This window comes from Colias croceus, chromosome 15 (assembly GCF_905220415.1).
Source record: "Colias croceus chromosome 15, ilColCroc2.1".
NCBI classification, from domain to species: domain Eukaryota; kingdom Metazoa; phylum Arthropoda; class Insecta; order Lepidoptera; family Pieridae; genus Colias; species Colias croceus.
In genome coordinates, this window is record NC_059551.1 from 7,945,675 (window position 1) to 7,964,293 (window position 18,619).

Genomic DNA, 18,619 nt, shown 5'->3' on the forward strand with positions numbered 1-18,619 from the left:
TGCTAAAAGTGTTCATGGCCAACAATCGAAGTCTTCCCGTCCGATTAGGGCCCTTCTGACCTCCTCCACTCAAGCGACAGCTCAAGCCGAGGTTCGTGGTCCCCGTAAAGGGGGGACGCCCTTGTGCATGTCGCTACCAGGGTGAACCTTCAGTTCACCCCCGCGTCCGCGTTAAAATGTAATAGCCCTTCTGGCTAACATTGAGAAACACCTTACAAAAAAAAAAAAAAAATCGAAGTCTTGGTGTCTACAAAGAAAATCTTGAGCAGTTTTTGTTCGAACTCTGAGAAGTTAAAAACCATGTAGATTTGGCATATTGCCTAAGCCAAGGGCCCACTGAACACCTACATACTGAAGGAATTTCAGTGATATCCAAAAATATGAAACATTTCTTACACGCGCTTAGAGTTCTAATTCGCCCGTGAAAGTCATTGCATAAGTCCTGTAATATGTACTATATCAATAAATTTATCGATTACAACCACGAAACCAGATATATGCTCTAACCGAGTTATATGACGTCACTCATACAACTGAATTAAGTATTTACATTCCACTTGACTACGAAAAGGCCTTCGGTTTACTTGCGTAACGAAACCTTTGCTCCTAGTGAAATGCCGCTCTTTTTAGCCAAGGATTAAAAACATTAACATAGACCACGAAATAGTTCTACTATAGACTAGAAATTACTTCAAATTTAATCTAGACAAAGATTTTTATAACTGGAAAACAAATCGTATAGCTCGATAACATTTTCCACAACTTTTTCCAGATTTCTTTGGTCATTTTACGATTTTTAAATCACATTTTAGGTTAAAATGTTTTCGCTCTTCAAGTACGTAATTGCCATTGATAGATACCGGGGGGCAGGCAATTGACATGTCGCCTGACCGCACAAATTATCCAGTTATCGAGTTATACGAGAATAGCTTAGAGAGCTCTAATTGAGATTGAATAGGGCAGTCTTCATTGAGTTTTGAGTTCGGGGAAGAGATGGCGCAGGATGGCGAGGTAGTGAACGCTCGCGGCGAGGGCCACGAACATATGCCAGATTGCGTGCGCGAATGGAATGCGCCCGTCTGATTTAAAGAAAAACACCCCTATGAGATACAACATACCACCTAGCTTGAGGTCGTGCATCGCCGGAAACTGGTGCTGAAAACAGAAACATAATTATGCATGTTATTATTGGAAATTAGCGCAATAACCGTTTAAATACACATAAAATTCACATTATATATAATGAACGCAATTTTAACGCAAACAAACGACCTTTTAATAGAGGTAATGCATGCCCAAATTACTAATAACAATATAGAAGGCAGGCGCGGTCCCAGCCTGACATTTTGGGGGGGGACACGCAGCTGGAAAGGTATGGAATCCCCCCCCCCAACCGTACTCGCCAAATATCGTATTCACGTGAAGAAGAAGTGATAAGCAAAAACTTGAGAAAATCGTACTCGATAAAATAGAAAAAAAATTCTTATACTGTACAATATATTATAAAAAAACCGGCCAAGTGCGAGTCGGAAGCCGCTAGCTGCAAATTTTCGCAAATTTCAACATTTGCAAACCAGTGCAAACTTAGCACCCCATCTATGGAATTTTGGGTCGAAAATGACCTTGATCGTTAGGTCCCCGTTAGGTCGTTTAAGGTCCCACAATTTTTTCGTTAGGTCCCCTTTAGTTTTTTTTTAAATAATTTTTTAAATTTTAGGTATAAAAAAATGCAACTTTAGCACCCCATCCATAGAATTTTGGGTCAAAAATGACCTTAATCGATAGGTCTCCGTTAGGTCCTATAAGGTCCCACAATTTTTTCGTTAGGTCCCCTTTAGTTTTTTTTTAATAATTTTTTTTTTAATTTTAGGTATAAAAAAGTTACACTTTAGCACCCCATCCATAGCAAAATTGGCAAATTTTATCAAAATCGTATTCTTTACCGTTAGGTCCGTATAGGCTCATCATTTAAATTGTTGAATTATTTATTTTATTAAAATTATAAAATAATAAAAACCCGCGCATGCCCCTTAGAGCATTAAGGCATGCGCACATCATACATAAACAGCGCGAAATTTAAAATGGTATCGTTTCATTAATTAAATAAATCTATTGTTCTGAGAATATATAGATTGACACTACTTAATACACTAATAGTTATTTTAATTCTAGGTTGAAAAGTAGGTTTTACATAATACTTAGTACATTATTTTGATAAAACTCGTAGGGTTCAGCCTGCGTTTGCAATGTAAGCGGAAAACATGTAATTTTTTACGACATCACATTAGAAACCTCAAAAATAACAGTACTTCTCCACTATTTAATGGATGTTATTATACATATAAACCTTCCTCTTGAATCACTCTATCTATTAAAAAAACCGCATCAAAATCCGTTGCGTAGTTTCAAAGATTTAAGCGTACAAAGGTCAAAGTGACATAGGGACAGAGAAAGCGACTTTGTTTTATACTATGTAGTGATAGTGAAATGCCTCCTCCACACTACTCGCGAAGTTGAACGAGGTTAGACGAATAGAATAATGTAGAGAGTCACTTCGGCTTACTTCGTCCAACTTTACCTCGCCTCGGCCGACTTCCGTTTGTTGTCGGTTTTTGTGCCCGAGTCAAAGGGCACGAAGTTACCTGAAGTTCGTTCTGAATATGAACGTATGCGCTCCTCGCGAAGTTGAACGAGTGTGTAGTGTAGCACCGCGGACTTCAGTCAACTTCGGCCGAGTACTTCGCCGAGGAACTTCGCGAGTAGTGTGGAGGAGGCATAGAGTCCGGCTAACGAATGAAAAGGCGGCAAATTCAAAAAATCATCATATGGTAACTTAGGTTATAGTTGGAAATAAAGTTTTGATACTTTAATTTATTATTACGAGCTTTGTTTTTTTGAGAGATTAACAACATCTTCATCTATATAATCTTAATATATAAAAATCTCGTGTCACAATGTTTGTCCTCAATGGACTCCTAAACCACTTAACCGATTATAATAAAATTCGCACACCATGTGCAGTTCCATCCAACTTGAGAGATAGGATAGTTTTTATGAACAAAAACGTAAACATGTAGGTACCACGGGCGAAGCCGGGGCGAACCGCTAGTATTATATATATGTAATCTGGTACAGTTATCTGATACAGATAAAAAAAGAACAGCTAGTGAAAGTAAGAAAAAACATAATAAAATACAATTAAATTTTGTTTAATCAATATAATCATATTAAATCTAAAAGCCGCGTTCAGCCGCGAATAAAGAATAAGAATCACTATCATTATCTCTGACATCATTAACTCTTCCATGTCTGCAGTTATTCCATCTTGTTTTTTTTTGTACTGCTCTTCAACATGAATAACCGTTTGGTCCTAGAATAAATCTCGTCGAGATACTGATTTTGTGTCTTTAAACATTTTGAACGGACAGATCGTTCAATTTTATATTGTTGCTTGAATAGTTTTTAACTGGATTACTGGTATCATCCATGCAAAATAATAATAATAATATTAAACAAATCATACCTACTTATAATAATGTGCAATGCAATCAAGATGAAAAGCATCAAAATATCAAGTCACACTTAACAATGCATTGAGATATTTCTCGTAAACACTTGTTTCATTTTAAATTTATTAATCATAGTTTAAAGTTTTCGTCATGTTTTCAACTCAGTTTTCAAAAATATATTTTTTAATTTTTTTTTTAGAAATCACTAAAATCCTAAGCTAAAATCGCAGAAAAAAAAATCACTTTGACAAGCTTTGACACCAACAACTCAGGTTTTAATGACAGATAACTGTCAAGTGTTGCCAAATAAATTTTCGAAATAAAAAGCCAGTTTCATCTTTCGAACCAGACGTGACTAGTATAGACACAAGATTTATTTATTGATTTAAATTTAATAAATGAAACAATACCAATTTAAATTTCGCATTGTTTATGTATGATGTGCGCATGCCTTAATGCTCTAAGGCGCATGCGCAGGTTTCAATTATTTTATAACTAGTGGTCCGCCCCGTTTTCGCCCGTGGTACATATTTAGTATCCTATATCCTTCTCCTGGCTCTAAACTACCTCCCTGCCAATTTTCAGCTAAATCGGTTCAGCCGTTCTTGAGTTATAAGTGGAGTAACTAACACGACTTTCTTTTATTTAATAATATTTAATAACATAAATAATTTAACAATTTCAATGATGGGCCTCTACGGACCTAACGGTAAAGAATACAATTTTGATAAAATTCGCCAATTTTGCTATGGATGGGGTGCTAAAGTGTAACTTTTTATACCTAAAATTAAAAAAAAAATATTTAAAAATAAACTAAAGGGGACCTAACGAAAAAATTGTGGGACCTTATAGGACCTAACGGAGACCTATCGATTAAGGTCATTTTTGACCCAAAATTCTATGGATGGGGTGCTAAAGTTGCATTTTTTTATACCTAAAATTTAAAAAATTATTTAAAAAAAATCTAAAGGGGACCTAACGAAAAAATTGTGGGACCTTAAAGGACCTAACGGGGACCTAACGATCAAGGTCATTTTCGACCCAAAATTCCATAGATGGGGTGCTAAGTTTGCACTGGCCATTTGCAAGGGATTAAAAACAGGTTTAAACAGAACTTTAGATGTGCGAGTGACTCCGATTTGCACCAGTTTTTTATATATTGTACAGTATAAGAATTTTTTTCTATTTTATCGAGTACGATTTTGGGGGGGGGGGTCATGTCCCCCGTGACCACCCCCCTGGGACCGCGCCTGATAGAAGGATGCCCTAAAGGAGGTCGGAATTCTCATTGGAAAGAAACCCGAAAAATAAATGTGCATAACATCAAATCCAATTTAGACTGGGTGCTCAATTTTCTCTATGAATGTAGGTATAAGTTTCTCGAGGGAAATTTAACTCACAATAGGTCCGAGTACCTTTTAGCTTTTATTTGACGACACGTGATCTTATAATTTAGTTACGTAACTTTACGAGATACGTAATGTTACCAATGTACGTAATCGTAGATCCTACTAATATTATAAATGCGAAAGTTTGTATGTATGTATGGATGTTTATTACTCTTTCACGTAAAAACTACTGAACCGATTACAATGAAATTTAGCACACATATAGAGGGTAACTTGGATTAACACATAGGATAGTTTTTATCCCGGAAATCCCACGGGAACGGGAACTATGCGGGTTTTCCTTTGCAAACGCGGGCGAAGCCGCGGGCGGAAATCTAGTATATAATAAAAAGTAACACGACCATAATTGCAGTTTTTTACGGAATAAAAAACACTTCAATATTGAATAATTCGTAAAAATAAAATTCGTAGTCTATAAAGACAAGATATGCACGCTATCCGTCTCACAAATAGCTTCGTGACATGTGAAGGACATTTAGATTAATTCACTTCTTTGTAAATATATTTGTATAAACAATTTAATTGTAGTTATGAATGAGCTCTGTTGATAGTAAAGAACAGATAATATTGAGATATAGCAGTGTAGAATGTAGTTATAGTACCATAATAGCTATACTGGGACCAAAATTAATATATTCTATCAGAACCATTATAATTAATAAATCAGCAATGCTAGTACTGAAAAAATATCTACTAACTGGAAAACCTTTATTTTCTAGACTGATTATTACATAAAAGTTGACGTGAAAGCCTATGTAGTCTGTAAAAAGTGAATACATATACTGCCGAATTGCTACCTAATTGGTAAAAACTCGATGATGCCACTCCACGTTAAAATAATATTCTCTTTTTTTCAAAATATGTTAAGTTCACTTTATAAATAATCGTTAGTTTTCTAAAAATAACGTATAATTAAGCGATGCAAGTTTAATTCCCAAACTACCTGTTCGCCATGTCAAGGTGAACTGTTTCTAACAGGTTAACGGCTTAAACGCTACAAGAGAATAATTAACTAACGTTTAGCAAACTTGCTAAGAAGTTAAGAACAAACATGAACGTTGAAACTGAAGTTTTTGATACAATTTAACGATGCGTTAAACACGCAAGGGTCTGTGTAGTTGCCAACTTTGAAATTAAACTCTGAATTTTAATTTGGAAAAGCGAAGCACAATACATTTTTGGGATGAAATTGCAAGGTCTCTCGGAATGCTGCGTAGGTCAGTAATCTGTATTCAGAGTTCAAGTTTACTCATTAAAGTCATCTCTATACTCTATCTTATAATGAAATAATTTATAAAATCGGATACGAACTTTTCAGGTACCTATTCCATTTAAAACAATCTCTTATCATATACAAGTAATGGACGAGGGGAGATCTACCTATTCTTGTAAGAAACTGGAGCAAAGCTATTGTCTATTGGAGCTATACTAATCATCGTCATTCCAACGATGTCTTGTATTACTCAGGTCAAACATAAGGCATTGTTTACGGTCAAGGTTGCCGTTTAGTCTACTTAACGCGGGATAAGTCAAACCTTTGAACTTTACTGCACAATAAGTGACTTTGCTCTATGTAAATGTTTGCGCAACAATTATTCATGTTTTCGTTTGTTATTTTGTTAGGTTCTTACAGTTTTGTATGTAAATACGTAACCTTTATTGTGTTTAGATGCTATTGCGATAGCTTCGTATTCAAATTCTTCTTTACAGTAAGTATATAAAGAGCATCAATGAAACAGAATGTAATGACAAATCAGTATGAACTTCGGTCGAACTATCACTTGTATAAGTATATGTATTTTATTTATGTAGGTTACAAATTATCATGCTCTGTATTATCATGTCTTCTCATATTATCTTTGTCGTTAATCATTCCTTTTTTGTTTTGATACAAAAAATAAAACAACTTTTTACTGATTCAAACTCAATTTACTTTTCACCTAGCGAGGGCTATTTCGTAATTTAAATAATAATTAATTAACGTTAAGTAATGTTTATTTTTAGGCCTTTCTTTAGCCTTTTTTAAACACAGGGTGAACGCGTCGGCGAGAGGGCTTAAGAGGGATTAATGTTTCAGAGAGGGTAATTAATATTATTATAGAACTCTGACCCTTATCAATGATAAAGTTCACAAGCGGGATGACTGAGCTTTGCTTGGGACTAATTTAATTGAGTAGAAAATTGCTGCAATGAGGTCATGGGGTGTTAGAATAAATATCTGTTGTATTTAAAAGTTAAATTAGACAATATTTTATTAGTCATTATGGTCCTGAGTCCTTGTATATTACTATTTTATTTAAATTATTTTAATAATCATCGATTTTCCTTGAAACCGAATGCAGATGAACTTATTTACCATTTTTTTTTAATATGATAATTAAAATAGGTAACTAAATTAAAATGTTATTAGTGCCGATTCAAAAGTGCTTTTATAAGTCTAATTGGTTAGCGAGTGTTTGGTAATGAATACAAATTTGAAATTACCATTGTTCTAGCGTCAGTATAAAATTTCTTTTAAGAGAAAATATACCGTAGTATTATAATATTATTCATTGACAAATAATATTATCCTTAGAGCATATAAATACGGCATGGAAACTCGAGCAGGTATAAGTTTATCATATTATACGCTGAATAGAGAATAAATATAGAATCAAACCCTCGCGGGATTATTTGATATTGTATTTATTTTCAGATTTCTCTATCTGCGTCGAAGAACGTATTTTTAATAATTATACAAAGGAAAAAAGATGAGTGGATCGTGATTTTTTGATTTGGTGACAATAAAGCACTGCCTCTCCGAGGTGTGCAATAAAATTAACGTCATCAAGATTTCTGGGCTAAAATGAGACCAAAGGAGCCCAAGAATTCCCACAAGAATTTCGTTGCTTTATAGTTAAGCGTCCTTATTCCTTACATAACTAAAAGCCATCGCAATTTTTATTCTTCTACATTCTACAATGTAAACAATTTCGAGTTCCGATATTATTCTACGGGCTCGAAACAAACTAATTTACTTTCGATATTACATAAATATTTGCCCAAATAAATACGTCGCGATGTTTTACAAGCAAAATAAACGGGGCCGACTGAAAATATTTAGCAATCGCTTTTGGGATCTGAAAATGTATTTATACATAGTGTACAGAAGGTCAGAGTTCAGAGGACGTCTGCGATAAATCACAATTAGCCACGTGGGCACGCTCGGAGACTCGTGGCGAACGTGATATCGAGAGTGCGTAATATCGTCATGGTGATAAATAAATAAATAAAATAAATAAATAATAAATAAATATTATAGGACATTATTACACAAATCGACCTAGTCCCACAGTAAGCTCAATTAAGGCTTGTGTTGTGGGTACTAAGCGACGATAAATATAATATTTAATAAATACATATATAGATAATAACACCCAGACCCAAGAACAAATAATTGAGTTCATCACACAAATATTTGCCCTGACCGGGGATCGAACCCGGGACCGTCGGCTCAGTAGGCAGTTACTTTACCACTGCGCCAACCGCGTCGTCGATGATGTACTTTTGTTTTGAGGTTTGAAGATATTTCACTCGTCAAACCTTAGCAGTTATATATAGAACAGTTTAATGAATCAACCTTATTATTAAAAATGTATGGGATATATCGCTGATCAACGCGACGATCTCATCCATGGTGGGTACTGGGCAGTCGAAACTTTGTGTATATGAATTCTGAACTTAGTAGTATTCATTAATAATAAGGACAATCGTATTAATATGAACTCATTGCGGTAAAGATATTATTTACATACCTCCATATGTCATAACTTCTAAGACCATAAAATTATATTGTAATATCCTTTAAGATACTTATATCATTAGTAGTTAGCAATTAATTGAAAAGATGACCCAATAATTACCTATATTTGCATGTTTTTCTCGAGTTGACACCGGGAGTTTGAAAATAGTTTGGACAGCGCTTTGCTACCTGTAGCCTGTAGGAACAAGGAACAAAAGGCTCTTCCCACTTACCACCTACGTTTGTAAACTAAATCGATAACTATAACAGATGCGAATTCTCCTGCCACGTACACGAGGAGAATAAATCTTGCAGGAATGGATGCTGGATGTTTTAAAATTGTATAGTGTCACAAAAGGTTACGGAAACTGTTTTACACGTGTGAAAGCATTTTAACCCATTGAGCCCCAAGCGGCCCGATCGGTCCCAGACACAATAGATTTTCTATTGTGTCTGTGGTTCCGGGGCCCTGAGTTATTATAAAAAAATAAACTAGAATGTTAAAGATTGATAGTGAAATGGAAGGACAATTCACGTGCTTTATCATATTGATGTTTTGTCTAGTCATTGGCAAAATATATGATGTTTGATAAACGTTTAATATTGTACTCATCATCCGGCAGGCGGCATGTCTATGAAAAATAACATGAAATTACCGAACTTCCTACGGTACAATTTTAATATGTAAGAGCGTCACCAACAATAGTACATTGACAAAATTTACAATGGAAAACAGACAAAAACAACAGACGAAAGTAGGCTGAATGCTAATGATTCTGAATCCCAATCCGTAGATGCAGATACTTTAGTACCGAGTGCTATTTCAATTCCTTTATTTATACCCAACCCTGGTATATATGGTCCAGAATAGCCCTAGAAAATGTTACAGATAATATAAATGCCCCTGTACGATGCAGATATGTATTTTTAACTCATGCTATTATAGATCACGGATTCAACAGTGCAGTACGTAATACGTATTACATAATTAAGCTCATAATGTGCTTAGACTATATTTAGAATGAAGGTTTTATATCCGACCTAGGAAGTCTTAAGGAGGTTTTATTTAGACAAGAACATTCGGTGGATTATGGATATGGAAAGTTATGATGACGCAAATTTCCTGAAATGAAATAACGATAAATATTAAATAGTAAAAAGGATATCCTGTTATATCGACAATAATTAGCTAGAAGTAAGTTAAAATTGATTACTTATTTACTATATAAGATATGTACTTACCTACCTAAGTACAGTTTAACATGGTAAATTTTCATTTTGACGTGACAACGTCTTATAATAATTCGATAGAGCCGCCTGCACGCACGAAAAAACATGACTCATGCGGCGTTACCTCGCTCTGAGGCGTTCCATGTAAGGCTTGAAGTGCGAGCGAGAGCGCGGAACGAACGACAAAGAAGCACAATCGGACGTTGTCACGTTCAACTATCGTCAGTAAACCGACTTTACAGACAACCAATTTTTTTTAATAGGAATAGTTAACTTGACTGTAAAAAGGAAATTACAGATTAATTTTATCGTAAGAAAAACCAAGTTTTGAATTTCGTACATTTCTAAAATTATTCATAAAGGTAATTTTCGCATTGAGATAAAATTTAAAAATGTAACATTTCCTCTTGATTCTCTTTTATTAGCCATATTATGATTGTTACTTTTATATTATTTTCCTTTTCGTTGTTGCTTTATGTTTTTGATAAGTAATTAGTTTAAACCTTAATCGAAGTGAATACCGGCATGATAAAATTCATGATTAATTCTTATCAAAGCATGTTTAAATTAAAGTACTTAATTGAAAACGTATCCAATAACTATTTCTGTTTACAATCAATTAAATAAAATGCAAAGAAATTTTTTATTTATGCTGCAATCAATTGATAAAACATTTACTAACAGAATTGCTCGGTTATTCACTAGTTATGAATACGATCAAACTTTAAAGACTAATTAATGAAATAATTTAAAAAGGGAAAACTATAAATTTTCTGTGAGCAAAAACGAAAAGAGGTCAGATCTCTTTCATTGCTGTAAAGTGTAAACTGTGAAGAATACAAAATATAAAGTATAGAGTTAAATTCGGTGTGTATTCAGTAATACTTCGTATGCACATAGATTCCCCTAGATAATAATTATCAACATTAAAAGCATAATCGTGTTCAGCGAAATAGCTCGATTGTTTACACACTTACAACACAAAAAGCGAATTTGCTACAAACAATACTACACTTCAAAATACATAATAATATTTCCCTTAGATATATAGGAAGTTGTTATCATCTAGATTATCTAGAAAAAGGCTACCCTAATCTTATATAGTAAAAATGAATCGCTAAATGTGTTGGTAAGCTCAAAACTCGACAACGGCTGAACCGATTTCGTTAATTTTTTCTTATTCCTTGAAGTACGAGGGCGGTTCTTATGGAGAGAAAACGTAAACGTGTACCTCAGGCGAAGCCGGGACGATACGCTAGTTTGCTATAAAACTATTATTAACACCTTGTTTAAGTAATGCGCTCCTTTAAATATAGGAAGTTTCAATAATAAGCAAGATAGAAAGAAGCTACCTCAAACAATTACGTCACCAATCACAGTTGGAATGTCCCTGACGGATTACATACGGGGAATAGGCTTATGGGACGGGCACGGGGCAGACAAGGGTTTAAGTGAGCTCGAGCATAATTAAATTTCTAATTAAAGGGCGAGTCGCATGTCCGCGATGAATTTGAGTCCCTTTGCTCATTTTATCAATCTTTAAACAATCTTTTACGGACAATTCCTCTAATACCGGGCTTTAAAACTGACGCACTTAGATTATTTAAATACTAGTCCTGGCTCCTCCAAGGCTATACGATTGAAATAAAACATATCGTCAAAAAAAGGCAGCTTTCTGTTGGTGAAGTTTTGAAATCGGTCCAGTTGTTTTTATATGAAAACATTGAACATACATATAAAAACATAAACGGTTCCCCTAACATTGGCATATGACATAAGTAAAGCAAAAATGACACAAGCATCTAGAAAAAAATTAATAGCAAAAGCATGCAAACATACATTTGACGTGACAATGATCACAGCCGGTCCGAGCCCCATGACCAAGTACAGAAGCAGCTCCAACATCTTGTATCGCTCGTGGAATATCTGCTGGTATGTGATGCCCAGCACTGCTAGGAGCCAGATCGCCCAGCGAAGTTCCCGGAGCATCCAGCAAGAGAGCGTGCCCACGGTCAGCCAGGGGAAGTAGGAGCTTGCGATGAATATGTATATCATGGCACGGTCGCAGCGGTGGAGGAAGTGTTTCATTTTGCTGAAATGGAAGAAGCTATACAGCATAGGCGATAAATGTGTATTGTACCGGATCCGAATGCAAATTTGCTGCAGTGTTGTAAATATAATAAAAATAGGAAAATATACGCCCATTTCCTTTATTGTTAACTTATATTGATCAATTATTTATCATTGGGCACAAGAAAAGTTATTTGCTCAAATTACGTTACAAGTACTTTTGTTTGGGTCGTTAGAATGAAATTCATAATTTAAGCAATATAGGGTTAGGGGCAAAAGACCCCATAAAATATTGATTAAGTTTAATCTGATAACCCCATTTCCATCCATATTGTATTTTTCCGTATAATTAAGACTGGTTCTCAAATGTTACGTTCATTAAGATATAATATAATCTTATGACTTGTTTATTCATTAACAATTCGCGTGTAATCATTTTAATGATACCCACATGTAAGGTGTCGGAAAATAATGCTATACCTACATGTTCTTCTTATAAAATTTCACGAAACTTTTCTTCTTTAAATTTCTTAATGTTAATATTAAATTCAATTAAAAAAGAGAACTTGTATAATTTAAAACTTCTTGTGTCAAACGAATTCTCCCGCTTTGATCACTGAAATTCTTTGCAACTACTGATCCGATGTCGAACTTTATTCTCGGTTTTAAACTTGGCACTCGTTAAAAACTTTCCGTGAAAAAGTATAGTGTTGTGTGGACCGATCATATTTCATCGCACCAACACCGAAGTGAAATTAAAACTTCTAGTCCCTAACGTAATATTACTGGAACTTAAAACTAAGTACCTAAGAGGATTATAGGATTGTAGTTTTATTGGCGAATCCTTTAGCTAATCTTCTTAAGCAAATGTGCAGGAAATTCGAGAACATACTTGGTGAGCGAATTTGATACAGTAGTATTTTAAATCTATTTTTTAAGTATCTTTCATTCTAGGATGCGCTGCTCAAAACGCGTTGCTAATGTATCGAAACGTGCCCATACCATTGCAATAATCATCACACAACTGAACATTAACAGATCATGAACAAAATATCTGAAAAATACATGTTTCATTCAAAAAATCTGAGATTAATTATTTATCATTTTCGTGAATATTTTTCCCGGGGTTTTGAACCTAAAATTTTATCTGCTTACCTTTCCACTTGGGAGCAGATTATATAATTCTATATATACATATATCATATAAAAAAGTAAATAATCTAAATAAAGCTCCATGTCGGTAATTATTATCTGTGAAGAGGCTAATCGTTTTTACGATATGAAATGTCAACATTTCATACCATTTCCAAAACTTTTCCATAATATGATAAAGAAGTTAATCTTGTTATTTGTGGCGATATAGTCTTACCGAAAGATAGCTTGTTTTGTCGGATTTGAGAAGGCGTCTTTAATTTTCGAATGTGCACGTGTACGAATATAAAAAACTGAAATATAAATTATTTATACGCTTATCTCTGGAGCTACTCTTAGGTAATGTGAGTGGTTTATATTTTTGCTGAATTAGATCCTTTTCTGCAAAACCGTGGGAGACATAATGTATTGAAATATTTATGAATAACTCTACCTATTTTTAGAATTCATTGTTGTTTAATACTTTTTATATCCATCTTTATTGTCGCCTTTATTCATGGATAGTGATAGAATATGGATTTGAATAACAAATAGAAGGTTTATTTATTTTCTATAACAAATAATACAGATAAGAGAAATTCATTCGATTTCTACTTTTGTAAGGAAAATTATCCTTAAATTATCAGATACTTACATTCAATATATTTATATTATAATTTAGATACCCTTGTATGTTACAATTTTATTGTATTACCGAACAAGTCGATATGTTTTAAAATACTACCGAAGAGCAAACCTTTATGAACTGTAATTAGGTATTCACATTAGTCAGTATCGACATTCGAAATCGAAAATTTAACAATAATTCCAAAAGTTTTCAAACTTCGGTCAAGTGAATGGTTCATTGGGACGACAATAAATCTCATTTTGCAACCTTGTCCGCAGTCCGGAACATTGTTAAAATTGCAATCAAATTATTTTTTTGCTGTATGGTCGTGAAAAAAATTCCAAAAGTTCTGCAAACTTGGGGAAGTTTTCGAATATTTCATATCACGTATTAAATTTGCAACCAATCTCAGCATAAAAAATTCATCGTATCAGAATAGTGTATCATTCACTTGACCGAAGTTTGAAAACTTTTGGAATTATTGAGAATTGATTGTTTTGACTGACTGGAGTAATAATAAAGTCAGAAAGAACACTGGCAAGTATTGGTAGACGAGTAGGTCAACATCTAAAACCGCAGGCTTGCTATGAAATAGGTACCTAAGTATCAGTTAACGTTCTAACTTCTAATATATTAGCAAATATCTAATAATGAATCTAATCTAATAACGACCCATAAATTACAATGCTTTTCCCCAAAGAGTTGAGTCTGGTCTAGTATCCATCTACGTAATTGAGAAAGTCATGGCTTTGCATGTCGCCGGAATATTAAATTGATTGGAATAATAAAACGTCGATTGCTATGGCACATGTACAATATGAACCAGTTCCTATTAAAATAATATTGATTTCTTTAAGGGGTAAAGAAAAACGTATATAGCAAAAAATAAATATCTTTTTAACAGGGTGGGATACCCACGTGGGAACTCACCAATTTCGGCTAGCATTTCGTGCGCGATTTCGTTTGTGTTGTCTCAAACTAAACAAATTATGTACCTAAGTATATACATTTACTAAAATTATCCACGAGCTATCCACTGGTGAACCAGAATGAAAATCGATACAGTAGTTTGGTGTTTATGGTAAACATGCAAATTACAAACAAACGCGGCGGAGGATTTTTTTTATAATATGTAGCAGGATACTGGATAATATATTAGTGAAAATGTAGTATAGAGAAAGATCATGAACAAAATCACAGCTTTTTTAAAAGATAAATAAAAGTAAAATTTTGTTTACATACATCTAATTAATTTGAGTAACCTGAATAAACTCGACAATAAATTACACGTGTTCCGCCTGAAATGGGATCTAGAATCTAGAAATAGACCTGATAGTTTGTACACTTATGATTAATAGCAAATATTGGTCAACTGTTTATTTATGTTCGTAACGTAGTTATAAAGGTATGTTCATACTGTTACCAATTTACCGTAGAATATGTTATGGATCTCTATGCTGCTACTGATCTACAAGTACTTTGTTGTTTGACTATATCTTTATTGATGTGAAATATTTATCAAATAAGCTTAGTAATAATTACGTTGTTTATTCAGTTCTAATCTTGATTTCATCATCATATCAAAACAATAGAATATAGAACATGAAATTAATGTATTATAACTGAACCTTGATAAGTTTGAATTAAATGAACTTACTTATGAGTCTAAAGGAGTTGTATCCATACAATCATAAAAGTGAAGTCCCGCGTGTCCCCTAGTGGGGTAAGGTCTAATGCCAGCGGCAGATGTATTATGAATAAAATAATAAACTGTTTCAATGATCGATTTTCTTTTGGGACAAAGCCTTCAGCCTTCTGTGTCCTGCCAGACCGAGACATTTTTTTTTTCTTCGTCTCCAACGGGAATCGAACCCAGGTCCCCTCGGTTCTAAGCTCACGCGTCAACCACTGTTCCAAAGAGGCGGTCAAAACTATTATAGTGGGTTCTTAAATCGTCGGATTTACGATTGAGTACAGAAATTGGTCTATATTTTTTCATTTTGAAATTTCGACAAACTCTAAGATTTCTCGTAAAATCCCTCGATCGATCGAAATCGATTCCTACAATAAAACCTCACCTGTCAGATCCACAGCAGCAAACAGAATGGAAGGTGGTGGATACCGCGAAGAGCAGACACAGCGCGAGACCATAGACAATCGCGGCGATCGCTTGCGGCGCGTTCATAGAGCGCGTGAGGAGTTCCCGCGCGCCGAGAGACGCGGGCGCCACGCACAGCGCATGCGTACACACGTTGGCTACATTTTCCACCTGTCCAGAGATTAAATAAAAAAAGTAAATAGAATTCTAAAATTAAAAGAATTTGAATACAAACAGGTAGGTACTTAGTTATTGTTTTATTTTTAATAGCAGTATTTTTAATTGATTTTTTTATCGTATTTATACACAGTTTCTGAATATTTTTGAAACAGCATAAAATAATAATATTATGTAACATATTTTTGATTGTGTATTCGAAACTTATAGTGGCACTACGTAAGGCGAATAGCAAAAAACGCGACATGGCCGGATCGGATGCGAACTTAAACTTCGAATTCCAACTAATTTGTAGGATTCCATAACTGAAGAGTAATGGAGCCCTATTACTAAGTCACTGCTTTCTGTCTGTATGCCACTAAACTGTAACTCAGGTACTATGCATAAAGCTAGACAATTGAAAGATTTCTATTGTCACGATACACAGCATAAATATTTGGTGGGCAAATACCATTACATATTTTAATATGTTCACATATAAAGTGATTATTGTTGGTTTGGTTCCAGAAAAGTATCAATTGTAGAAATTTATTCTCTACACTTTATAAAAAAAAAAAAAATTTCTATGTAGGTATATTACAATACTATTACATATGTATATTCAACCAACTCTAGACAATAATAAAGTAATTTAAGAAAAACTTATGAGAAATTTATAAAATATCTGATATATTTATTTGTATTTCTTTGCTATAGTGTTTAGTATCTACAATTAAATATTTTTTGATCATAATTTATGACTTGCCCTATTAAATTATCACCTCTTGATTATGGAAACAACAAAGTGCCTGCAAGTGAATAGCTAAAACTTATAAAATGTGCATGCTTATTATTAAATAAAACCGGCCAAGTGCGAGTCGGGCTCGCGCACAAAGGGTTCCGTAGCAGCAAATATAATAAATTACAGTTAAATCAACCTATCTCAAAAACTATAAGAGATACTTTGATCAAACCAAAAATCGTTGAAAGAGTTAATTAGCATGCATCACCTCTATTTTTTTTAGAATTTTATACCCCGTAGTTATAAAAATAGAGGGGGGGGGACATACTTTTTACGACTTTGAGAGCTGATATCTCAAAAACCGTTCACTTTAAGAAAAATGTTTTTTAGAAAACTTTATATCATTTTAAAAGACCTTTCCATTGATACCCCACACGGGTATGTACATCGAAAAAAAAAATTTCATCCCTCAGTTACATGTATGGGGGGCCCCACCCCCAATTCTTTTTTTTACTATTTAGTGTCATATTTTTGTAGCGGTTCATACAACACATATTCCCATCAAATTTCATCACTGTAGTACTTATAGTTTCCGAGTAAATCGGCTGTGACAGACGGACAGACGGACAGACGGACAGACGGACATGACGAAACTATAAGGGTTCCGTTTTTGCCATTTTGGCTACGGAACCCTAAAAAAGATAATAAAATAAGTCATAAGTACATTTAATAAACAAGATTCCACTATTATATCTTTCCTTTTATGATCAGCATTTTATTCCATGAAAAAATACTATTTATAAAAAAAATCAATCTTGATTAAAAAATATGTATAACTATTTAAATATATGAATTAAGCTTAATTTGTTCTGTGCCTATAGGAAGTCTGCTTGAGTAGCAATCTAGACTTGTTTAGTTATTAAGCTTTATTAGATATTATTAAACTGTAGTAAAGTTCTGTACCCTGTCATCCTAGATCTGTATTATCCCAAAAATTGTTATGAATTATGTTAAATGTAGTTTTATAAAAATTATGGCAATATTTATCGAGTTTTATAAAAATATTTACTTTGTTGTATAGGCGTATAAATTAAAAAAAATTAAAAATATCGTAAAAAATCTCACCTTGGTGGGAACGTAAGCTTTATTCGATGTAGCCCTCTCGTTCATCCATTTTACAGATTTCAGTTTCTCCCAAGGAAGCTCGCAGTGGAAATAAATTTTACTTTGGTTGAACTTCGATTTAAATTTCATTATTATGACGGAAAATAAACTAACAACTTCGCCCATCGTACACGTTTGAACCGATCGCGCGTTGAAACCTAACTGGTCATGAGACCAAGAGCACAATACTTATTATAATAATTACTTTAACACTCATGATCATAATTCGATTTACATCTTTTGTTACATTTAGTGAAAAGCCTTTCGTTTATGATAAATATTCACGGAAGTAGTACACCACCCATAACAAACGCGAAATGTCGAATGTCGATTTCTATGACAATTGACAATTGAAAACTGACAATGGCAAAGGCATAATGTAGGTCTGTCAGATTGACATTGTGCTCTACAATTTTGACAGCCATTATAACAGTCACAGATTATTAAGTACTTAAAAAATAACAAATAAGTTGATTTACTTTTCAGAACATTTCAATTTATCTTATCTCTAACAAAATAATCATTTCACTTGTTTATATTTTTAAAAATTTTTTTCATAATAATTAGCTGTTGTACCGCGTAGATTTACTAACGGGCAAAATATTGGACATAGGCCTCAGTCATTCGCTCGTTGTCGCCAGTTTTGCCCAGCAACTGCCAGCAACCCTGCGGAAGTCGCCACTCCACCTTGTAGCAGGGAA

General features: G+C 33.9%; 1 protein-coding gene across 1 annotated transcript; it reads right to left on the reverse strand.

Annotated features, from left to right (window-relative positions):
- Window positions 1-574: 574 nt before the first annotated feature.
- Window positions 575-18,235, reverse strand: LOC123697731 (monocyte to macrophage differentiation factor 2). The gene is made up of 4 exons (XM_045644264.1): window positions 17,880-18,235; window positions 15,837-16,027; window positions 11,769-12,021; window positions 575-1,155 (listed from the first exon to the last, which is right to left on the reverse strand). Exons 1-4 carry the CDS (start codon window positions 18,042-18,044, stop codon window positions 967-969), a joined length of 798 nt encoding a protein of 265 aa, XP_045500220.1. The 5' UTR covers window positions 18,045-18,235; the 3' UTR covers window positions 575-966.
- Between the last annotated feature and the right edge of the window lie 384 nt (window positions 18,236-18,619).